The 25,311-nt window shown below is 40.7% G+C and overlaps 1 protein-coding gene across 2 annotated transcripts in view; it reads left to right on the top strand.

The window, feature by feature from the left end:
• DNAH9 (dynein axonemal heavy chain 9) overlaps positions 1-25,311 on the top strand; it is a 366,622-nt gene that overhangs the window by 44,849 nt on the left and 296,462 nt on the right. For both annotated transcript variants that reach the window (XM_033960210.1, XM_033960209.1), the window contains exons 12-24: positions 1,266-1,392; positions 4,031-4,286; positions 5,059-5,300; positions 7,109-7,244; positions 9,317-9,513; positions 10,048-10,472; positions 11,595-11,817; positions 13,736-13,902; positions 14,314-15,184; positions 16,320-16,450; positions 18,076-18,202; positions 21,612-21,764; positions 22,948-23,073. In XM_033960210.1, the coding sequence (XP_033816101.1) occupies positions 1,266-1,392; positions 4,031-4,286; positions 5,059-5,300; positions 7,109-7,244; positions 9,317-9,513; positions 10,048-10,472; positions 11,595-11,817; positions 13,736-13,902; positions 14,314-15,184; positions 16,320-16,450; positions 18,076-18,202; positions 21,612-21,764; positions 22,948-23,073 (3,181 nt within the window). The remainder of the gene's footprint in view (positions 1-1,265; positions 1,393-4,030; positions 4,287-5,058; positions 5,301-7,108; positions 7,245-9,316; positions 9,514-10,047; positions 10,473-11,594; positions 11,818-13,735; positions 13,903-14,313; positions 15,185-16,319; positions 16,451-18,075; positions 18,203-21,611; positions 21,765-22,947; positions 23,074-25,311) is intronic.

Here is a 25,311-nt window from a genome sequence, read left to right as displayed (position 1 = left end):
TCTATAAACGTTGTACTATTTACTGTGAAGAGAGTTAGGAGAGGTAAGAGAATATACACCCTTCCAATCTGAAGTTTGGGCTATACTCTCACAGAAAATTTAACTTGAACTATTGTGCTGTTTGGTCAAACATCTATCTATAGCACAACTTTTCCCAAACTTCAGCAACATTCACGATTACATACCAGCCATAAAACAACCCAACCTTTCGTGTTCGCCGTGAGAGGCACGTCCTGTAGGCAGGCAGCCGGTGTGGATGATACTCCTCCATGTGTGTCGCGGCACACCAGAAATCTCAGGAGGCACACAGTTTGCGATACACTGTGTTAGGGATATTACCATATAGCATTTTAAATACTAATCATCATAGTTTGAATTCAATTCTTTTCTCTATCTGCATCCAGTGTAGTTCTATAAGCAGTGGTGTGACATGGTTAAATCTTGATTTGTAGTATATTGCAGTGTTTTATATCATTTTGAGTTTTGTTTTATTGTGTTTTATACTGTTTTGGGGTGTAAGTGGAATATAAGGTTTTATTAAAAAATTAAATAAATAATAAAATACCTTTGTTGTCTGGTCATTTAAATTTTCTAGCCATGTTGGTCCCAGCATCTGGTTTCTACTTTCTCTTTCCATGTTCCCATCATCCATTTCCTTTCTGTGTATCCCTGTCTCTTCATGTGTTCCGCATCCCCCTTCTCTCTCTTCCCCCTCTATTTTGCTCACCTTCTTGTAGCTTTCTCAGGTCAGCAGCAGGCTGACAGAGGTATCAGTGGTAAAATCTATATGACTACATGCAGGACCATATTCTTGCATGCCCTGCTGACTTCTGGTCATGTCCCTGTGATGCAAGAAGTTACATCAGAGAAATGAAAGGGTCCCATATATCTTTACATTGATTTTGCTGCTGTTGCTGCAGAACTGGGAAAACAGAGGGGGAGTTAGAAGAGAGAGAAAGGTCACAGTTCAGGCTGGTTACCTATAATGACAAACTGCAGGAGGGAGGAATAGGAGTGACCTGGTAGTGACCAGTAGCAGAAGAAAAACAGTAGGTACATTGGTTAGTTTTCTTTTTTTTTTCCGGGCACCGTGTATCCCCCTGCTGATGTCATATGTACCCCTGGCCCTTGGGGTACTTGTGCCATGTGTTAGTGTACAAGTCTCTCATAGCAAGAGGTGTCTGAACTTCTCAATAGTGCTACTGATCATGTTTCTGTCATTACCTAATGAGTGTTCACAATGAGTGTCTTGTCTTCTTTCACAGGTATAAAGAGAAGCTGTATGAGGAATGGTCCCATAGTGTATCTGAAAAATCACAGTATAACCTCACACAGCCACTAATCCATCGTGATAATCTTACCAAGGCCATAGCTGTAAATTTTAATCCTCAGGTAAAGTGAGATGCCAATTTTGTCATGATGGGGACCTATCTGTCATGCAATGACTAGTACCACCATAATCTGGGTTCAAGCTTAGCACTGTGATGGTTTATTTGCTAGCTTAGAAAAGTGATGTATTTCATAACAGACCAGTGCTTTTCAAAATTACTTGAATTTGTATTATGCCTTTTGTCCAAATATGATCTTAAATGTCTTACTGTTTAATTATTTGATATATGCATGCAGCCACCTCTGAAGCGATGGCTTGGCAGTGACTGATATTCCATAGACAGTGTTCCTTATTTCTGCTATTACCCAACTACAGTTGGGTGAACTAAGGTTCTGGGATGAAATGGGGGGGGAGATATTAATTAACTTTTACAAGATAACACAAAGATCAATAATGGAGTTTGGGTTAAAAATGTACATCAACTTGCCCAACATAGAATCAGTGGGAGGACAGGATTTGAACTTATTTTCTATAAGTTTTTCTTACCTCTAATTCAGTGCTTTTTTTCAGCTATATTGTACATGGTTTAAAGGCATTTTATGTATTTTGTTTTAGATCTGTGATTGTCATATTTTTATTTTATTAATGGATTTTATTTTTATTTATTTTATTTTAGGGCTTTTAGTCTTAGGAAATTATGGACTGTAAGCTTAGGGCCTGATAGTCAAAAAATCAGCTGGGTTTCGAAATTCACTGTAACTAGGGGCTCCTTTTATGAAGGTGCGCTAGGGGCTTAACGCGCGGATTAGCGTGCACTAAATTGCCGCGTATGCTAGCCGCTACCGCCTCCTTTTGAGCAGGCAGTAGATTTTTGGCTAGCACGCGCTAATCCGATGCGTGCGATAAAACCACTAGCGCACCTTCGTAAAAGGAGTCCTAGGAGTGTAATGCTTATAAATGTAGCCCTCCCATTCAATAAAAAATCAGTAACAGCTGCAGTGAGATTTGGACTGGGGGGTCCTTTGGTTCTTAGCCTATTGCTGTAACCATTAGGTTACTCCTCCACTCCACATGAATGTCTATATAACATTTTATAACAAGGATGTTCTGTGCTACCACAATAACATACATGTACATTGTTTTGCCCTGTTCATAGTTTGGATGTTTCATTTTATAAAATGGATATTCATGCTGGAAATCACTATCACATAGGCATTCACCTTTCATGTATTTTAAAACAGACGGTACATTGCCGGATTATTTTCTAAAATACTAACAATGTACCAACCTGGATGTCCTTTCTAAAATGTGTTCCATGTCTTTTGAATATTGGGCCTTTAATTTTTTTTTATTTTTCAACTAATTAAAGAGTTCTTTTAGAGTGCCAAAAAATCAGTATTTATTGGTGTTTTCCTAGCACAGATGCTATTGATGAGTGTCTTCTCCAATGCAATCAAATATATAATTTATGTTACTTAGGAGATGTTAGCACAAATAATACACAAAAACTGAGAGAATGATACAGGACGAGCCAGGGAAGAGATGAAGGAGTACTGGGGAAAGCAGTGTTTCCCCCCCCCCCCAATAAACATGCATTGTAATTGTTTTGCAATGAGGTATATTATCAATGTTTATCAGTTAAAGATTAAAATCAAAAGCCCTAATTTTGTAGCTGGATGGACTGAAGGGTAGTTTGGATTTACTGTTTTGTCTTAGATTATTATTTTTATTGGGGCTGTTATGCCCAGCTAAGGATATATGCGGAAAAAAAGTTTGGTTTGTTTTTGGATCATTTTCTGACTGAGTTGGATAGGTGGGAGGGAGTATTGGGGAGAATGACTACCATAGGTAGCTGGCATCTTTTACCCCAAATCTATCCTGGATCTTCTGTGTGTTCTAATGAGTCACTTAATTCCCTCTATACCTTAGTTCGCCCAACTGTAATGGTAGTAGCAGCAATAAGAAACACTATCTATGGTATGATAGAATAGAAACACTGCCAAGCAGAGGTGTCTGAATGCATGTGCTAATTGGAATTGTAAGTTTGAGTTACTGGGAGGAGTTTGAGACAGCTGTACATGGTTGGAAAGATGTGGTGGAGGGTTAGGATGGGAAATACCAATGGCTGAGGTGATTGCCTCTTTGTTTCACCTGTCAGAGAAAGGGAATGAGATAACTGGTATGTAGTCGATAGCATACTTGCAAAGGTTTGTGTGTGGGGGATTGCTGCCAGCATGCTCCTGCTAACTTCCCCAATACTGCTTTAATGCTTTGAGGGCCAGATTCACTAAACGTTTTCCTGTAGAGACAGAATAAGAAAACAACCTTAATAAAATAGGCCTTAAAGGAGTGTGGCAGACCTCAAGAGGGCAAACCCAATGTCAGAGGAGGAATACCGTCCCCTGCACAGATTTGCCTGTTCAGTTTTTTTGGGCTGGCTTTAAGATCCAAAGAAAATCTGTCAAGGTCTCACCTAATGAGTCCCAGTTGATGCTTTACACAAGACCTATTTGGAAGGCTCTTGCTATTCTACTTTAAGTTTATGATCCGAGGAACAAAAATAAATTCTCAACCAGGCCTGAAACCCATTTCAAAGCCTGGGTTTCTCCTCTATCTTCTCACTGGATTGCAGAGATTGTATTTTATGCAGAGGAAAGACAATGGAAGACCAAAACAGCATCTCTGTGTCTTTTTTAATAGCTGGTTTCAGTCCTAAGAGAAGTGAAATACTTAGAGGCCCGAGAGACTGAACAGATCCCAGCACAAGCTGGAGAGTTTTACTCTGCCAAGGAGTCCTACAGGCAGTTTGTGGCTAATCTGGACCTGATGGTTAACTGGTATAACAAGATTAGAAAGACGGTGCTGGAGGTAGAATATCCTCTGGTGGAAAGACAGCTACAAGAAATAGACTTTAGGCTGAAGGAAGCTGAGGAAACACTAAACTGGAAAAGTCCAGGTAAGACAAGCTGGATGATTTTGTGCTTCCTGAATCTTGGAGTGTTAAGACAGGATTTACTACTGCTGAGAAGGAATCTGCACTTGTGTCTGCGAAATTACAGACTGGTAAGCCTGACTTCAGTGCCAGGCAAAATAGTGGAAACAATTATAAAGAATAAAATTGTGGAACATGTGAACAAACATGATTTAATGGGATAGAGTCAGCATGGGTTCAGCCAAGGAAGGTCTTGCCTCATTGATTTGCTTGACTTCTTTGAAGGTGTGAATAAACATGTGGATTAAGGTGAGCCAGTTGATGTAGTGTATCAAGATTTTCTGAAAGCTTTTAACAAAGTTCCTCATGAGAGGCTTCTGAAAATATTAAAGAATCATGGGATAGGAGGCAATGTTCAGTTACATAGAAACATGATGGCAGATAAAGGCCAAATGGCCCACCAAGACTGCATTTGCCGCAGGGGAATTGCTACCGTAGCTTTGTAAAAGGGAACCTAAATGTGTCTGCTATGTAATAGTAATATAATGCAGTAACATTTCTATGGTCAATAAGTAAAATCATATGCAAGTATAGCATAGTATGCTACAAAATGTATTTCTATGTAAAATTTGTTTTGTAAAACTGCAGAACAGTTCTGTGTAGTAATTTCAGTGGGAGAATCTCAATGATGTCATTATATTACTATATAACTGCAAAACGTCTAAAGGTAACAGGGTGTTTAAACAGTTCTGATACTGTGTGCAACTTTAAGAAGTCCATATATTTGTTTTCAAAGGCATTTGGGATTATATCCAGACTATCAGAGACAGTGTCCATGATCTGGAAAGGAGGATCCAGAGGGCAAAAGATAATGTGGAGGATATTCAGAGCATCATGAAGAACTGGGTATTTCCAATCTTTGAGAGAAAAGATGGGAGGAGAGAAACTCTGCTGAACCTAGATGACAGGAATGAGCGACTGGAGAAACGCTATAACCTCATCAGGGAATCAGGACAGAAACTCCATGCCCTGCTGAAGGTGAGAATGATCAGAGGTCAAGGACTATCAGAATGACAACAATTATTCCATACAAAAGCTGGTAATCAGTTGTGGGAGAAGTAGGGGAGACAGTAGGCGTTAATGCAGAATAATAAGCAAGTCATGGGAGTTAAGATGATTCTGTGCTAAAGGAGATCCGACAGAACTAAAATTGAACTGAAGATGAAAGTAGATTGTAAATGATTGGATCTTAGAGTGAAGAGCTCTGGAAATAAATTGAACCTGGAAAATGGATCATAACTTTTTGAGTCAGTTGAAGGGACTTAGGCAACAGTGGCGGTGTCAGAGAAGAGAATTGCAGAAATTCAGATAAGATAACTATGCTTGAGTAAAGAATATAACAGAAGGGAGGGCTGGGGTTGGGAGTTAGAATTGGGCAGTCAAAGAATGTAAATTGGCTTCTACAAAAGAAGAACATTGAAGGGAATGGCACTTCAACTACCAAGGATGTTAAGATGTGAAAAGAATAATAGTATTTTTAGAAAAAATGTAAAACTTGGTTATTTCCCTTTATGGTAAATTAAGGCCTTCTTTTATTAAGCTGTAGTAGAGGTTTCTACCATGACCCAGAGTGCTAAATGCTCCGACGCTCATAGGACTTCTATGAGTGTTGGAGCAGCATTGGAGCATTTAGTGCTCTGGGCCGTGGTAGAAACCTCTGATTTCTGATAGAATTTCTCACGATGCTCATAGGAACTGCTTCAGGATTTACAAAGACTAGGGGACACTTGATGAAGTTGCAGAGTAATACTTTTAAAACCAATAGAAGGAAATATTTTTTTCACTTGGAGAATAGTTAAACTCTGGAACGTGTTGCCAGAGGAGGTGGTACGAGCAGTTAATGGAGCTGGTTTTAATAAAGGTTTGGACTAGTTCCTGAAAGAAAAGTCCATAATCTGCTATTGAGAAAGACATGGGACAGTAGCATGGAATGCTGCTACTATTTGGGTTTTTGTCAGGTATTTGTGATTTGGATTGGCCTTTGCGAAAACAGGATACTGGGCTAGATGGACCATTGGTCTGACCAGTAAGGCTATTCTTCTGTTAACATGTTTGTACTGTTGATTAAATAAAATGAATTTTATTACCTTTTTTCATGGAGCCAGAACACAGTTTCTAAGCAGGATTGTTAGGTTGGTAGTCCACATTGTTGTCCTTAACTTCAGTAGGACAGAGAGGGCTTGAATATGAAAGAGAAGGTTGAATTTTTTTAAGTGCTGACTCACGGGGCAGAAATTAGGTAAAAGAGGCTCTCTCAGTAATACAGAATGTAGGGAGATGACTCATTTGGTCTGAGATGCCAGAAAACAGAACAAAATAGAAGAAAATTTTTTTCTTGTTGATGTATAGCAGGAGTGTCAAAGTCCCTCCTTGAGGGCCGCAATCCAGTTGGGTTTTCAGGATTTCCCCCAATGAATATGCATGAGATTTATTTGCATGCATTGCTTTCATTGTATGCTAATAGATCTCATGCATATTCATTGGGGGAAATCCTGAAAACCTGACTGGATTGTGGCCCTCGAGGAGGGACTTTGACACCCCTGATGTATAGGCTTTTTATATAAAGCTGCATATCTTGATATTCGTATTCTTTTCCAGGACTGTTTTACTGTTATGAGCACAGCCTGAACTTCACAGGCCATGAGCAATAACTCTAAGGAGGTACTGATATTTGAAGGCAATCTGAGCTTCAGGTTATGAAGCTGTGAACTCTAGGTCTCATTTCCAAGGTAGCTTTAAGGACCATTTTCTGCGTTGTTTTTTTTTTTGGTTTTTTTTTCTTCTAGGAAAACCTGAGTCTGTTTTGCGCAAACCCTGCTTCAGAAGTTTGGAAAGTGTATGTGGATTATGTGGATGAAATAGTTCTTGATGGGTTCTTCAGTGCCATTGAATGTTCACTTAAATACCTTTTGGATAACACAGGTACAGCAAGCAAGAGTCTTTTGTGAATTAGTTTGGCAAAAACTGCTCAAGAGCCTTTTATATAAATGTTATCTGCAAAAAACAAAAGGAATTGACCTCAAAATATTTATCAGTGAACGTCCCTTCATTATCCTCAGGCCATGTGGTATCATCTGTTTCCTGCAGTACCCTAGAAGGAATGCGTGATGTAAATCTAGTCTAATGACTTCTTTATTAAGTGCGATGATATCCTTCCACTGTTCTAAAAGTGTAGGTGCATTTTCATCAGCTTCCATTGGGGGTAAATTCCTTAAAAGGTTCTGTAATCGTTCCTCTGGGAAGCTGAGTATGTCACTCCACAGAGTTTTTTTTGGTTTTCTCATATAAATGTTATCTGCCATTTGTCAGCTGCTTCCCTTTTCCGGTATTCCTGTTGTGAAAAGGAAGCATTTTACATGACTTCTATGCCTGTGTTCAAGAATAAGAACTAACATCAGTAATGCTATTGTGGACCCTTATAATGAGACTCCAGTCCCTTGTTACTACAAAACAATCTTATCCACTATAAATACAAACAGATTTAAGGTTTAGGGATTGGTCCCACAGCATACTTTGGTTGAAACATACACATTTATGTTTGTTCAGATTTTTTTTTCCCATTCTTGATATTGCAGGTCAAAAGATGATGCAATTTCAAGACAATGCAGCAAACTAACCTGCATGAGTTTTGTAATTTTTTTGCTCACCTTAGATCATTACCCTAAATTTTATAAAGTATGGGGGGAATTTTCTCTAGCTCGTCTAGATACAAGGTCTGGCACTTACCTCTGTATCTTGTAGCTGATTATAAAAGGGAAGATAATTAGACAGTCTCTGTTTGAAAAATTAGCTGCCTGCATGTAGACGTACCACACAGGGGCCCCAAAGTTCAGTTAGCAGCGATCAGCCTGAAAATTTAATGCTGGGCCATGTACAGGTCTTGAATTTCTGGGTTTCCAGTGCTGGCTAACGCAAGGCCGGTTATGTGAGATATTCAATATTTAACTGGCTATGGGTTACTGCATAAAGATAGGACTGACTTTTATGCGATCCTGTTTAAGTGGTTAACCTGGCCAGTTAAGTGCTGAATATTGGCACTTAACTAAGTGCTAATTCTGCCCCCTGAATAGCTGGTTTTCAGTTCAGTGCTAACAAGTTATTTTCAGCGGTGTTAACCAATCAAATGCTTCTGAAAATGACTAGTTGTCTCCAAACAGGTGATTTAACTGGCCAGGAGCTGTTTCTGGCCAATTAAATTGCTTTGAATATTGCCCCCAAAACTTGTACCTCCTGTTCCTGTGGATGAAGAAATGGGGGCAAAAAGTGCATGCTGAGATGTGACAATTCATCTCTCCATATGCTCTAGAACAGTGGTTCCCAACCCTGTCCAGGGGGACCACCAGCCAGTCAGGTTGTCAGGATATCCCTAATAAATATGCATGATAGAGATTTGCATACCTGCCACTTCCATTATATGCTAATTTATTTCATGCATATTCATTAGGGATATCTTGAAAACCTGACTGGCTGGTGGTCCCCCAGGACAGGGTTGGGAACCACTGCTCTAGAATGCCTCTTTTTATTTTTCCCAGTTCATTCTTTCCAATCTAAAAAATGAAAAAAAGTCCAGGCACACTTACATGCATATTTCTTTTGGATTCAGTAATGTGTTCCTCCTCCTTTGGACTTCCAGCTCAATAAGAACTGGGGCTGTGATATGGCCCTGTAAACCTGCATTTGAGGCTGCCTTCGTATTTTTCTCCCCCTCTGTTTTATTCCCCGTCCCCTCCTTGTGACTATTTTGGTTATTCCAGTGATGGTCTTTGGCCAGGTACCATGCAACTGTGTTCCACATTGATTCCTGCAGTTTTGAGCTCTGAATTCTGTCATATTAACTAATGACCACAATTCTCACCTTCCCCAGGGACTATGAATGTTGCCTCTTTAACATTTTCCATCTCTAGCTAATCTAGGGAGCAGAAGACCTGACCTGATGCTTGACTTAACTGTATAGTTCACTTGCAAGTAGCTAAGCAGAGTTATCTTTCTCTCAGATTCCAAAGCAGGACTGGCTCCCTTATTTGAAGTGCAGTTGGATCTGGCCATCCCAGACATGATCTTCCGTCCTTCTCTTGAGCTGGGAGCCAATGATGGATTTTATGATATAATTGAGGGTCTAGTTAATGACATCTACAGGATCTCTTCCCTGGTAGCCAGACTTGCAGAACATAGCCCTTTTCCTCATTATCAGGTAACTGCCTTTATGTTGTTAGCAGTGGCAAATTTATACTTCTGGCTATCCTTAAGCATCTTAACGGTCAGTTGTCCTTATTCATCAACTCTTATAATTAATGATGCAGCAGCTGATAATGTCATACAAGTAACTCAGACAGGCAGGTACTTGCCTCATTGATCTGGATGCACGTGGGCACTTGCCTGCTTTAGTTTTTGGTAAATTTGTTCCTGGTTCTTAGTCCTCATATTTCTGATGAGAATGGCAGTCATTTTTTGAGCATTTTTCCTTCTTTTTTTTTTACACCTATTTAACTTTAATGTCGTATTAAATACTTCATCAAACTGGAGTTTTCAAATTCCCAATTATGTTTTTTGGCCCATTATACTGTATAATATATTGCATTTTTAAGAGTACCTGATTACGGTTCAGTGTATTGTAAACCACTTTGGGTGAATCCAAATAAATCCAAATAAATAAACAAGTATGTATGCATGTTTATTTTAAAGTGTAGCTTGTTCCACAAACTCTGCTTTGAATATTGTGTTCAAGGCTGACATGGAAGATATGGCGGATCTGGCTGACATGCGTAATTTCCTCATGGAATGTGTGCAGAACACGATATCATCCTGTATTGAGTACCGCAACTCCTTTGATCACTACTCCTACCTGTATGTAGATGATCGGAGGGAATTCATGCGTCAATTTTTGTTGTATGGACATGTCTTAACTGCTGAAGAGATAGAAGCACATGCAGAGGATGGTGTACCTGAGACACCTCCCACCTTGCAACAATTCAAGGAGCAGATTGACTCGTATGAGAGAATTTATGATGAGGTGAACCACCTAGAGCCCATCAACATTTTCAGTAACTGGATGCGAGTGGATGCTCGACCCTTTAAATCTTCCCTGCTGAATGTCATCAAGAGATGGAGTTTGATGTTCAAGCAACATTTGATTGATCATGTCACAAATAGGTGAGTGGTCTCTGTTTTATATAAAATCCATGCACACATATTCATACTGGTGATCTCATTGGTTTATGTTTACCTCTGTTGTTTTCTGTTATTGGCAAACAAAAATGGGCAGAGTTTTGTTTGAAAGAGCAAAGAACAGGAGAACCAAATCCACAAAACTCAAAGACGCAAGATACAGAGTGGAAATGGCCTATAATGATCAATGAGTTCAATTAGTTCTTAAAAATCCTTTATTCATCAAAAACTCAATGACTCGACATGTACATGTATTGGCCAAAATGGCCTGCTTCAGGAGTTGTGTATATGAGGAACCGAAATCTTCTGCAAACTGAAATCTTCTGCAAACAGCCTGGGTTTCAAGTTGTGCCATGCATCTCCTGGCTCTAGGCATTTGCCTCTCCTCACGGGTCCATCCTTCTCTCAGGTTGTGCTGGTTCTGTTGTTTGACAATAACAGAAGGCTGCTCTGTGATCCATGCCCTCCCTGCCCTCCCCCCCCCTTGAACCTACCGGAATTCCTGATTGTCTACTCGGAGTTTATACTGCGAGACTATGAGGAGAATTTGTGGATGCTAGACCACCAGGGATTCAGATATGCCTGGGGAGCCAATAGGAAGAGATGCAGTTGTTTGTTCTTGGCAGTGGGGGAGCGGAGCTCTAAAAAAATTATTTCGTATCATTTCCCACCATGATGAGGGTTGTGAACTCCCAATTAAAATAAACATTCCCTGAAACAGCATGAAACATTTTCTGGCTGCCCAACCCTACTATGAGATTCTAAGGCAATAGAGTAACATCAGAAATATTTATTCATGGAAGAGTGGCATTTTCATGGACCAACCTGGTAGAGGCAAAAAGCAATAATACACTTCCTGAAAAGCTGCAATTAGTGCAGCAAATTTGAAGTTGTGTTGATATGAAGGGAATGTCACAGTGTACTGGAATGCAGAGCATGCAGCAGGAATATTGATAGACAAGAAGGACTATATGATACTTATCTGCAATGTTTTTCGTAGAGTTGTTTTTTATAATATTGATATGTATATATATATATATAATTATAAGCTCTAGTCTTATAGGAAAATTTTTTGTTTGCTTGCTACTTTTTTGTTTTCTTCTCCAGCTTAGCTGACCTGGAGGAATTTATAAAAGTGGCAGAGAAAGGTTTGAGTAAAAGAGTGTCGGAAGGTGACTACAGTGGTTTGGTGGAGGTCATGGGGCACCTCATGGCTGTCAAGGAGAGGCAGAGCAGCACTGATGAAATGTTTGAGCCACTGAAACAGTCCATTGAGCTGTTGAAGATGTATGAACAGGAGCTGCCTGATGATGTCTATCGACAGCTGGAGGTTGGTGATCCTTTACTCCAAGCAGTGAATGAAACCAAGCAGCAACTTTGTGCTGTTTGTGTTAAGGCAAATTCCCTTCATTGTACCTTCTCGGGTGCTTGCTTTAGTACTGTCATTCAGTTTATGCTCCAAACCTTTTCATTGAAGCTCTGACAAAATGACTTCAGAATTCGAAGTGCATCTTCATATTGTTTATGAAATACCAAATTTCTGCTTTGTCATCTTGCTTTATATGCTGTAGGATAAATTTTCAAAGACGTAGGCGTGCTCCAGTCAATATTCAGACCGTGGGAAGCAGGCTAGCTAACTTCCATTGTCAGCGTCAACCACAGATATTCAATGCTATGCCATTTCTGGTGACCAGCATTGAATATCTGGTTTTTTTTGGGTGGAGCTGCTAAAAACTGGCTAAGTTAATATCCAGCACTGGCTGGCTAAGTGTGTCTTTTACTAAGGTGTGCTAGCCGGTTTAGCACGTGCTAAATGCTAAATATAATGGACGTGTTAGCATTTAGCACGCACTAAATCGTCTACGCGCACTAAATCGTCTACACTAGTACTGGGCAGACTTGCATGGTCTGTGTCTGTATATGGCCATTTGGTGAAGGATGAGCTGGGGAGGGCTTCAATGGCCGGGAGGGTGTAGATGGGCTGGAGTAGGTTTTAACAGAGATTTTGGCAGTAGGAACCCAAGCACAGTGCCGGGTAGAGCTTTGGATTCTTGCCCAGAAATAGCTAAGAAGAAAAAATTTAAAAAAATTTAAATTGAATCAGGTTGGGCAGACTGGATGGACCATTTGGGTCTTTATCTGCCGTCATCTACTATGTGGCTATGTTACCGTACCTTAGTAAAAGGATCCCTAAGTTTATAGTGGGTAAAGATAGAACTATTATTTGCGCAGCTCAATTTGGCTGCTAAACTTGGCTTGTCAGTGTGAAAATTGTTGGTTATCACACGATATAGCTGATTAGCTTTTAGCCGCTAACTGGGAATATTCAGTACAAGATAACCAATTATCTCATGCTAAATATTTGCACTGAGCTAGCGACACACCCCTCCCACCAATGGTCTGGAATCCCCACCTACTCCTTCTTATTTTACATTCCTAACTTGTTAACTTCAAGGACCTGCTCCTCCCTCCTGTTAACTGCAAGACCTCATTGTCTGTAATTTTAGATTAACTGATGTGAACCGCCTAGAACTCCCTGGGTATGGCGGTATACAAAAATAAAGTTATTATTATTATTAACCAGCCAGCACCATTTCTGGCCAGTTAAATAACACTGAATATTGGCTAGACTGTGCATGGGTAAAAATATATCTAAGTTGACTATATGGGGTAACTGGTTTTATAGGTGCCAGAAACTACCTATGGCCATATGGAAAAGAAGCATGTTAACAGATGTGTTTTAAACTTACCTACGTGCATTTTATTTTCAAAAATGGGTACATTTTAAAGGAATTCCGGTAACACATGACTTTTACACTATTAATTAAAACTGTGTAGCTGTGTATTTTTGGCCTTATAGCAGACCAATATTTGGGCACAGTACTTCCCAAATATCTTGTGCTAGAAAATTGCTTGGGTATGTACAGTCTGAACAGTGCATGCGTTTGTTGCCTGTTAAACACCATATTGAAAATGTACTCATCAACACATTTCTGAAATATGTTCTCCATATGCTTCATCTTACAACATATTGCACTAGGATATTTTTGGGTTATTTGGAAAAATGTTGGTGATCCCATTTTTTACGGACACAGTGCATATGTATTTCCAGCTGGAATATACTACAAGACAGGTTAAGTTTATAAAAGTAAGTATGGGATTCTTTGAGAACTCCTCTCATGCCATCTAGAACTTGGGAGGGGGAGGGAAGCCACCATTCATCACTAGCTCTTTCATTTTTGTTACAGGAACTCCCAGAAAAATGGAACAACATTAAGAAGATGGCGATCACGGTGAAACAGCATGTAGCTCCACTGCAGGCAAATGAAGTAGCAATCCTGCGTAAGAGCTGTGCATCCTTTGATGTTGAGCAGCACAAGTTCAAAGAGAGGTTCCGTACGGAAGCCCCTTTCAGGTACAGCAACAGGGAAATAGAAGCCTCAGAGAAGGGAAGAAGGACATGATGGTAGTGATAGAGAAGTCTCAATCTGTGAAGGAGAGGAATTCTCACTGAGCACAAGAGAGTTACTGATTGAATCAGGTAGAGGGGATATGACTGAGTAATGGAGATGTTTTAGCTGAGCCCAATTGTGTGTGTGGGGGGGGAGGGAGGGGAATAAGAAGGGTGTCACTGAACAAGGAGACATGGTGAATGACTGATTTGGAGGGGAAGAGATTTGGTTGAAAGAGATGGACCTTCAACGTAAAGGTTTATTTTATTTTAAAATAACTTGTTTTATGTAATCTTAATGTCAAGACTAGAACATTGGTTCCTTTGTTGCCCTTGTATATTTAATGTTGAAAAATACTTTCCCTTTTTCTTCAGATATAACAGTCCAAACTCGTATCAGATGTTGGATGCTAAACATAAAGAGATAAAGGACATGGAGTCAACCATGGCTTCTATTTATGAGTCAGTGGCATTGTTTGAAGTTAATGTCCCTGATTACAAACAGCTGAAGCAGTGCAGAAGAGAAGTATGTCTCCTTAAAGAACTCTGGGACATGATCTGCTTGGTCAAATCCAGCATGGATGACTGGCAAAAAACCAGGTGGCGAGATATCAATGTAGAGAATATGGACTTGGAATGTAAAAGGTATGCAAAAGATATTCGTAATTTGGACAAAGAGATGAGAGCCTGGGATGCATTCGCTGGACTGGACAACCAAGTAAAGAATATTCTGACATCTCTAAGAGCTGTGTCAGAGCTGCAAAATCCTGCCATAAGAGAGAGGCACTGGAATCAACTCATGGTAGCAACTGGAGTAAGATTCACTATGGATAAAGACACCACTCTGGCTGATTTGCTGAAATTGAATTTACATAACTTTGAAGATGAGGTTCGGGGTATTGTTGACAAAGCTGTGAAGGAAATGGGCATGGAGAAGGTCTTGAAGGAGCTGGACACAACATGGAGTGGTATGGTATTTCAGTATGAACCTCACTCTCGGACATCTGTCCCACTATTGAAGTCAGACGAGGAGCTCATTGAAACCTTGGAAGATAACCAGGTGCAACTGCAAAATTTAATGACCTCCAAGTACATTGCTTTCTTCCTTGAGGAGGTGTCTGGCTGGCAAAAGAAACTGTCCACAGCAGACTTGGTCATCTCAATCTGGTTTGAGGTGCAGCGTACGTGGTCCCACCTGGAAAGTATCTTCATTGGTTCAGATGATATTCGTGCTCAGCTTCCTGAGGTACATTAATTGCAGCAGGAGCAGCAATTGTGACTGTTTTTTAATGCTTACTCTAAAGTAGGCTTGTCTAAGTTAAGTCCTCAAGGTTGTAAGCAGACCAGGTTTTCAGAATATCCCTAATGAATACTTGGGTACAGATATGCACATAGAGCCCGATTCTATATATGCCGCTTACAAAAATTGGTGCCGACTAGTGCGACTCTTAAGTGTGACTCTATAACAGTTATGCATCCCTTATAGAATCACGCTTAGTAGTAAGTACCGGTAAGCATCATAACTTTTAGGCACACCCATTTTAAGCCAAAGAATGCTTGGCCTAAATGACTGCCCCTGTTGTGAGCATCACTAGTGCTGCCTGATTCACCAATTCAAATCAATTCACGTCGGTGAATCGATTCATTGTCTGAGAAAATCAGACTCACCAATTCAGCGACCTTCCCCACCCTAGTGAGACCTGACATACCTCTCAGGCCTCCTAAAGCAGCAGTGGTGGCAGCACTCTGAACGGGTTACTTCGCAGCCTTCCCTGCTGGGCCTTCCCTGCTGGGCCTTCCCTCTGCCATGACACTGATTACATCATTGGTGATGCAGCAAAGGGAAGACCCCAGTGGGGAAGGCCATGAAGCAGCCCATTCAGTGTGTTGCCACCACTACTGCTTTAGGAGGCCTCGGAGGTATGTCAGGACTCACCAGGGTGGGGGTTGCTGAATCGGTGAGTCCAATTTTTTCGGACAACAAATCGATTTACCGACGTGAATCGATTCGAATTGGCAAATCGGGCAGCATTAGTGTGCGCACAACAGGTGCACTCATTTAGGCCGAGTTTTCTTAGGCTGGGAATTGTTTTCATAATGTAAAGGTTATGCATATTAAATAATAGAAATTATGGGTTATGTCAGATGTTTATTGTGATTTGTGCTTTTTATTATGTATGTTGTTTGTGCTCAACTTAGATTTAAGTGGAATATAAGTCATTAAACTATTGTGCAAATTAATCATAGAACTATAAACTCTGCCATAAAAGTTTTGAATTCTCAACAGAGAGCTGCTGCAGGAAATTGTGGACCCTATTACAGTATAAGGAGAGAGAATTTATGCAGAAGAGCTTAATCTAATCTGTTGCACTCTTGTGTAGGATTCCAAGCGCTTTGAAGGCATTGATGTAGATTTTAAAGAGCTGGCTTACGAAGCTAACAGAACGCCAAATGTGGTAAAAGCTACCAATAAACCCGGTCTTTATGAGAAACTGGAAGATATCCAGAGCAGGTGAGTGTCCTTGTTTTATAGCAGAGGTGTTATACAAGATAGTTTAAAAGACACATTGAACTCTCTTCTCATCCTTTTCGACTCTGAGGCTGTCTTTTTCACTGATTCATTCTATTTTACCAAAGACTGCACTTCTTGCCCAGTACTAGGTCTTTGGAATATCCCTAGTAAAGTTAAGGTGCAAACTTATCTATTTTTTTTTCCATAAAGATTCAGGACCTCTAGGTTCAGTGTTTGTCTTCTATCTACTTCTTTTTCACCCGGCTATTCCTGTTGTCTTGTATGGCTTCTGCTACTACGTATATGCTACTGACAAAAAATATTTCTCTCCATCTCTTATTCAGTACCACTGCATTTTATAATATCTGTGACTGTCCCACTGCTGTGTCCATCTTGGTGTTTTGATCATTGCTTGAAAATAAATAGAATTACCACTGCTTGAACTTCTGCTTTTTTGTTACGCACTCATGTTTTATTTTCTATTTCATCTGCAAATTTAAGGTTGATAAAAATACAGCATTTTTTTTTGGGGGGGGATAGGGAACCATCATTTTAACTATTTCAAAACATCCTGCCTAAGAGAGACTCAACGTATCCCACCTCTCTAAATGCTGACCCATCCTCTTCAGCAATTTGCTATAATTTAGATATACAGATTATTACCTGGCTGTTTACTGTCATGGTAGAGCTCAGCAATCTTTAGCACAGAAACCATTTTAGCATGCAGCAGCCATTAATAAACTTGTTAAGGGCAGCTTTCTGCATCAGGCCTTCAGGCTTTAACTGATTGCTGTGAGAGATCCTATTCAAAGCCTCCCAGAAAGTCTTGCTGACTTTTCATACTCTGCACATTTAGGGCCTCTTCTATCAAACTGCGCTAGCAGTTTTTAGTGCAGAGAGCCGCGCTGAATGGCCCACGCTGCTCCCAACACTCATAGGAACTCTGTGAGCGTCGGGAGCAGCACGGGCTATTCAGCGCAGCTCACTGCACTACAAACTGCTAGCGCAGTTTGATAGAAGAGGTCCTTAGGTGAGTTTTGCTGAAGCTGCAGAATATTATGGGGAGATATTCAGCTGATGATGGCGAGCCATTTTTATAGTCGCTACCACCATTGTTTCAGGATAGTCAATCCTGGGCCGTGTCCAAACACCAGCATTGAATATTTGGGTTTACACACCTAGCTATCTTTCAGCACTTAAACGCATAAGCAACGCTGCATAAAGATAGTACTGATATTTATGTGGTCCAATTTGACTGCTAAACTTAGGCAGTTAAGTGCAGAAGATTGGCACTTAACTGCCTAAGTGCTGACTCCACCCCCGATCACCCACAAAATGGCTGACTTTCACTTTAGAGGTCTATGGTGATATTCAGTGGCACTAACCAGTTAAGTGCTGCTGAATATCAGCGGATAGACCCACACAAGCAATTCAGCTGGCCAGGAGCCATTTCTGGCTGGTTAAATTGCTTTGAATATTGACCCCTAAAATTAATTTCCTGCATATAAAAAAGACATATTTCAAGCTCAGTGACACCACATTTGTGAGTGCCCTAGAATTTAGGGGTCGTGTGTGGTTTATTGTCGGCCTAGATGGTTATTATGGTAAATTGTATTCTCTCATAGGCTCTCTCTTTGTGAGAAGGCACTGGCAGAATACCTGGATACCAAAAGGCTGGCGTTCCCCAGGTTTTACTTTATATCTTCTGCGGATTTACTGGATATTCTTTCAAATGGCACCAACCCTCAGCTGGTAAGTACTGCAGGTCAGATTCTGAAAAATGTTGCCGAAGGACTCTGACAGGTGCCTAGATCACATCTACCAGTGCCTAACTTAAGTGTTTTAATTACAAACCAATTAAAGACTCATTTAAAAAAATTGGGCACAGCTAGATGCCCTCTAAGGAAGGGTACCTGGGTCCATGGCACCTAGCGGTGTCCAGAAGTGGGCATATTTTGGGCAGTGCCAGATTTTGGCCACACTAGGCGCTGCTAGCCGTGATTCTGCAAGGACCCTAGGCACTGAAAATGTATGCCTGTAAAATCCTGCCCTACATTTCCGGCGCCTAAGCGCCGCAATTCTGTAAACGGCGCCCGTCTGTGATTAATACACGACAGACGCCCCTAACAGAATCAGCTCCTACAAGGTTACTTTGGGCTGAAGTGTGATTAAAGGATTTCCCTGAGGAGCAAGGCTGGGAATTTTCAGATGCAGCTGAGTTACAGATGACTTTTAATTCTATGCAGGTGATAACTGGCAGGTAGTGCGTAGTAAATGAGAACAGAAAAAGATCATCCAGCTCATTTGGTCTGTCCAGCTGTTCTCTTTACTCCAAGAGGTATACTCCAGCTGACAGCCCCAGAGTCTGATCAGCTGCAGAAGCTCTGCATTGTTGAAGTAATTTTGCAGTAGGGTGGTTAAAAATGTGCAAGATACCTATTTAGTGCTGATTTTATAAGGGCAATTAACAAGTTCAAAAATGCCATAAGACAGACAGATCTGCAACAGATTACACGATACTACACATCCTACCTTATGAAATAAAAGGTACCTTCAGAATCAGGAGATTATAGCAAATTTTTTTTTTACATATTTGACATCAATTCTGACCTTAACCTAGTTTTTAAAGCTACAGTGTTGGAACTATGTTAAAGGCTTTGCTGAAATCTTAGTACACTGTGGAGCCCTTATACTAAGCTGTGGCAAAAAATGGCCTTCATGTGTCCTTAAGCGGTCCTTTCCCACACACTAAAGCCATTTTTCCATAGGAGTAAAATGGCTAAATTTCACACTTTTCCATTAATGATCATGAGCTAAGTTTTCTATTAGTGCATGGCTATTAGCATGTGAGCCCCTATTGCCACCTTTTTTTGTAGGCAGTAAGTACTCGCACACTAAACCTGTGGTAATCGGTTTGTTAACCACACTCTCTGCCCCCAGACATGCCTCTGCACCAAAAATTATATTTTATTTTTTAGTGTGTGGGTAGTGCATGCACATGGCAATTAGCACAGGATGCCTCGGCGCACCCCACAGTAAGTGGCATGGGATGGGGGAGGGTGGACTGTCCCAGGTGCCATCTTGGTGAGGGCACAGGCACCTGTCTGTGCCCCCTCCCCTCACTGCCATACGTGCGTGCCACTTCCCTTCCCCCATACCTTTAACGCTCCTGGTGCGAGCAGCAACCCCCAACCTACTGTCGAGCTAGCATCGGCTCTTTCTCTGACGTTATTTCCTGTACTCGTGCCTAGGAAGTGATGTCAGAGGAAGAGCCAACGCTCACACAACAGCAGCTTGGGTGTTGCTCCACATGCCAGGAACGCTACAGAGGTATGGGAGAAGGGAAGCGGTGCACACATGGCAGGAGGAGACGGGGAATGAGGGTGTGGAGGTGGGGGGAACACTGCCCCGGGTGCTTCTAACCCTTGCTATGCCACTACCTGCAGTACATCGTTATTTGTAGCTGCTGTTACTGCTTTCTGAGCTTAATAAAAGGGCCCCTATGTCTAGCACTTTCCCTTGTTCTAACTCTCTAGTCACCCAGTCAAATCTGATTTGTTTGAAAGTTCTACATTTAGTAAACCCATGCTGCCTTTGATACTGTAATTCATTGGATTCCAGTAACTACACTATCCTCTGTTTTAGAAGTATTTACATTAATTTATTTCACTACAGAGAGGCCCATTCGGGATCTAAGGTCGGTCAACTGCTTCTTGCGGATTCTTAATTCCTCATGGAGACATTATGCACATTCATAGCAGCTATCTCTCCAGGAGAGTTTTTTACGTCCTTGTGTCTCACAGAGGCTTACCTCCATATTTCAGTCTACCCGGAGCCTTGTAGGTTTCTGCATTTCCATGTTCTGCAACAGCATTTCCAGTTTGCTGCACTACCCTTTGGCCTTGCAACGGAACCCCACACTTTTACCAAGGTGATGGTAATTGAGATGGCCTTTTTTCACTTGCAGGGGATCCAGGTCAATCGATACTTGGACAATTAGTTGAACCAGCCTGTAGTTGCCAATCTCTTTCTTACTTCCACTTTTGTGGACAGGGACCACATCTACTCTTCTCTGGTCCTCTGAGACCATTCCAACTTTAAGTTTCTTCAATACTCTTGGATGTATCCTATCCAACTCTTTTTTTTCTTTTTCGCCCTTGAGCTTAACTTGCTCCTCATGAACACAGTCTTCTGAAAATTTTTCAAGGTCTCACTAACATTCCTTTGTCTTTTGTGATCTTATTCCTGGCCTTTCATATTTGACCACAAAAGTATATGTTAAGCAATTTCATTCTATCCTCATCAGCTTCTACATATTCCTCCCCTTCACCCTTGAGTTTCACAATGGCACTTTTGCACTTCCTTCTATCACTAATGTATCTAAAAAAACATCTTGCCCTTTCATTTTACTGTATTAGTTATTTTATTCACACTTACAACTTTGCTTTCCTGAATACTTTATCATCTTCCCTTAATTTTTCCAGACATTATTGCCTGTCTTGCTCTTTTTTCAATCTCTTGTAGTTTATGAAGGCTAACCTCTCGTACCTTACTTTTTCAGCTATTACTTTTGAGACCTACTGTGACCTTAAACATCAGTACCTCCTCCCAGCAGCTGACAGTACAAAAAACTTCTCTCCATATATAAAAAAACATTTAAGATAGTTCAGCAAAGAACACCTATCTTTAAAAAAAAAAAAATAAAATCATGATATACACTATATTTTGCTTTGCAGTGCTGTCTCAAGGGAATGACATAAATGATGTTTTCCCCCTAAGTGCTGCCTAAACTTGGTTAGATAGTGTGAAACTACCCTTAAACCAGGTAGATGTAGACTTGCCACCTCTTATTTCTGGGAATGAACAAAAGGAAACAAATCTTCCCCCTTGTAATGATATCAATGGAAAAAATGTTATTAGAAGTTGTTTAGGAGCTGGGTTTGCTTTATGATAGCAAATTTATTTGAAAGAGAGCCTTAATCTCTGTGTTTGCCTCAAGCAATAGATACACAGATGGCCTTGTGGCTATCTATATTTGTTCATTTATGATGCATGGACTAGCATAGCCAAGCTGCTCTCAATGTTTGTTTCTATGTGATTCCAAAGATAACAGAACCTTGTTGCTCTTAAAGTTTGCTGTGTCTTCTGATTCTGTTTTCAGGTCATGCGCCATCTATCCAAACTATTTGACAACATGGCTAAGATGAAATTCCAAGAAGACACTGATGGAACTCAGAACAAAATGGGGCTTGGAATGTACAGCAAAGAGGATGAATATGTTCCATTCAATGAGCCCTGTGACTGTAGTGGACAGGTGAGACTTTGAAGAGGTCAAATTTTCTACTAATAAAAATACATAGGAAGACCCCACTGCATCCAAATAACAAAGCCATAATACAATGTTAGCATAATACCAATGAAACACTTAAAAAGCACACATTAGAACATTCAGATAAAATAAGAAATGATGCTAATGCTTTTCTTCCATTTAGCTTACCATGTAGCTGAGGGGCCAAGTGCAAATATATAGAAGGGGACAAGATGGGTTGTAGAGGCAGTTGGGATAAATAAAAGTGTTACTAAATTCTTGCTCCATTTTCACCGAAATAAACATGTCAGTTTGACTCTAGCTGGCACCCTTGTTGACAGTGGAGAGGTTGGAGTGTGTACAGGCATGAAGGCTTAGTTGCATTTTTGTGCTCAGAGGTTGTCACTTAATAAATGAAGGACACTTGTAGAGCCACTGCTCATGCTGTATCTGCTGTGGATAAGCACAAGAATTCAAGCTCCAGTGATGTCAATCTGGCATCTTTCACAAGTATTACGCTTTTTAATTTATTTTTAAAATCTTTGTATGTGATCATATTAGGGAACGGGCCAGGTAATTTGTAAACCACTTTGGTTGCATTAACCTTACCCAGATAACTGCCTGGAAAGAACAGTATTTTGCTACCATAACGTTATCCAGAAAATTGCCCACCAGCAAACCAAATATCACCATGAAGTGGATAACTCCCAGCTTAATCTAAGCTCTACCCCCAGACTGCCCTACACTACCCAGATAGCACTGAGGTGGTTTCCTCTAAACTGAACGGGTGTCCTCCAAATGCAGTGCTACCAGTAGCGGGTGGTGTGTTTTCAATTGCTATGGACAGGCAGGTTCCATGGAGTCCTACAGAACTTGTCTGTACCTCACTATTGAAAATGTGATATTGAAACAGCACCCCCCCTCCCACTAGCTGGACTGTAAGTGGAGGACTCCTACTCAGCTTAAAGGGAACAAGTGGTACCCAGACAAATGCTGGCAGGAGTATTATACTAAGATATTCAACACTAATATCTGGGTACAGCCTAGCACACACTGACTATCCAGGTATAAAAATGCCATGGCAGCTGGCATTTAAAAAAAGAAAAGAAAACACTGACCACAGCAGGCTGAATATTACCTCCTTTGTCTCTTTTTTTTTTTTTTTTTAATCCTTTTGAATTCATTTCAGGTTGAGATTTGGCTGAATCGTGTGCTGGATACAATGAGGGCAACGGTTAGACATGAGATGACAGAAGCAGTTACAGCCTATGAAGAGAAACCCAGAGAACAGTGGTTGTTTGACTATCCTGCCCAGGTGTGTACTATACGACCTTTTCCCGTTCGTTTCTTGGCTTTTTGTACAAGCATCCCTCACACAATGACCCACCACATAGACCAAATAAATCTCCTAGGTTTTTTTTTTCTAGGAGTATCTAGTTTTGTTGAATTTGCTGCAATACAGAGAGAGTGTTAACCCTTGCAGTTCACTGGTTTCAGTTCCAGTCTGGATCCACTATGAAATTTTTGGCTCAAACAACAGATCCATATTCAGACCAGTTTACTCTCTCATCTACAGAAGTCAGACTGATATAGAGAATAGCTTTCCTCATAAAGACGCCCAAACTCCTCCTCCTGGTTGTACTGTATATTGATGTTTGTTTAGGATTGTTCTGGATAGGCAAAATTAAAGAATCCTCTCTCTATAGAACAGTGCACAGTGAATTAAAAGCTTTCAAGATCTGTGACGCTTAATAACATAACATAACTTTATTCTTCTATACTGCCATAACCAAACAATTTCTAGGTGGTTTACACAGAAGGCTGGACAATCAGCGAAATACAAATAGTTAAAAATACAACAGATATACTCAATCTAATTCCCCTACAGACAGACAGACCTGGAGGGTCAATATTAAGCTCTACAATACAATATTAAAAAAAGCTAGGAAGAACTACTATGGAGACAAGATCTCCAGATCCAACAACCAGAATAGTACACTGTTTAACATCTGGCGCTCCTTAACCTCTAAAAACGACTCCACCCCGCTCTCCTCTTCTCCGTCAACTGATGTTCTAGCAAAATTCTTCTATGAAAAGGTTACTTCTCTAAGATGCTCCTTCCCGCCTACAGTCTCCTACAACTCCCTGGCACGCACCGATTCCATCCCTACATTACCTATCTCCAACCCCATCCCAGCTGACAGATCTTGGACTGCTTTTGAGCTCGTCTCCGAATTGCAGGTCTCTAAACTCAGCCTCAAACTAAAAACTTGCAACTGTACCTTGGACCCATTCCCCTCCTACCTATTTGAGAAAATTCCCACACAGGCCATCGCATCTCTCACCAAACTTATAAACTCTGCCCTTCTATCGGGCCTATTCTCTTCTGAAATGGGACACATTGCTTTGACCTCACTACTGAAAAAATCTGATCTAGACCCCTCCACTCCATCCAGCTATCATCCAATAGCAAATATCCCTCTCCTAACCAAGATGCTTGAGTCTATCATATCTTCCCAACTCTCATCCTACTTAAAAAGATTCTCTATTCTCCTTCCTTACCAATATGGATTCAGACCCAATTTCAGCACTGAATCCCTATTGCCCTCACTCATCTCTAAGGTTCAACAACTTCATTCGTAATAGTTTATAGTTTATAGTTATAGTTTATAGTTTATTTAGTTTTTGATTAAACGCTTTTTCGTTTCTTCAAAGCGTTGTACAGAATATAAAATAACAGTTCAGCAAAAAATGTAACAATTAAAACATACTTTCTATAAACTAATAAGTTCGCTGTTCTCCTACAATTTACCTTTCTGCTGCTTTTGACGTAGGCCATCATGATATTCTAGTCTTCCAACTCTCTGAGATAGGTATCAACTCCACAGTTCTAGACTGGTTCTCAAAATTCTTACGTTCCCGTTCTTACACCGTTAGCATGAACGGCACCTCATCCTCCCCCTGGAAACCGACATGTGGAGTCCCGCAAGGTTCACCTCTATCTCCTATTCTTTTCAGTATCTATATGTCCTCTCTGAAACTCCTCCATCTATCCCCCCTTGAAACACTTTACACTTATGCTGATGACATCCTTGTCCTCCTCGAGACCGACTTGAACCTCACTAACCTCTCCGAGAACATATCCTCATGTATATCGAACCACCAAAACTGGGCCTTCACTGTTCAAATGAAACAAAACTACTTTGGCTTGGTCCAATATTAGACCATTTACCCACTTCCATTCCACTGTCCTCCGGCCCCACACTACAGCTTGAGTTCTCAAGCAAAGTTCTGGGCATCATCGTGGACTCCTCACTATCCTTCAATGACCACCTCCATTCCCTGGTAAAAAAAAATGCTTCTTTAGCCTTCATATGCTGAGGAAAGTGAGATCCTGTATCCATCAAAAACACTTTGCCGTCCTTGTACAATCCATCATCCTTTCCAGATTAGGCTATTGCAACTCTGTCTACTTAAGCCTAACTAAGAAAAGCCTCCTCAGACTCCAGCAGATTCAGAATGCTGCGGCTAAGCTTATTTTTGCAAAAAGTAA

Source organism: Geotrypetes seraphini, chromosome 10, assembly GCF_902459505.1.
Source record: "Geotrypetes seraphini chromosome 10, aGeoSer1.1, whole genome shotgun sequence".
In the NCBI taxonomy this organism is placed as follows: Eukaryota; Metazoa; Chordata; class Amphibia; order Gymnophiona; family Dermophiidae; genus Geotrypetes; species Geotrypetes seraphini.
Note: the sequence above shows the minus strand (reverse complement) of the source record. Positions and strands in the feature narration are given on the sequence as shown.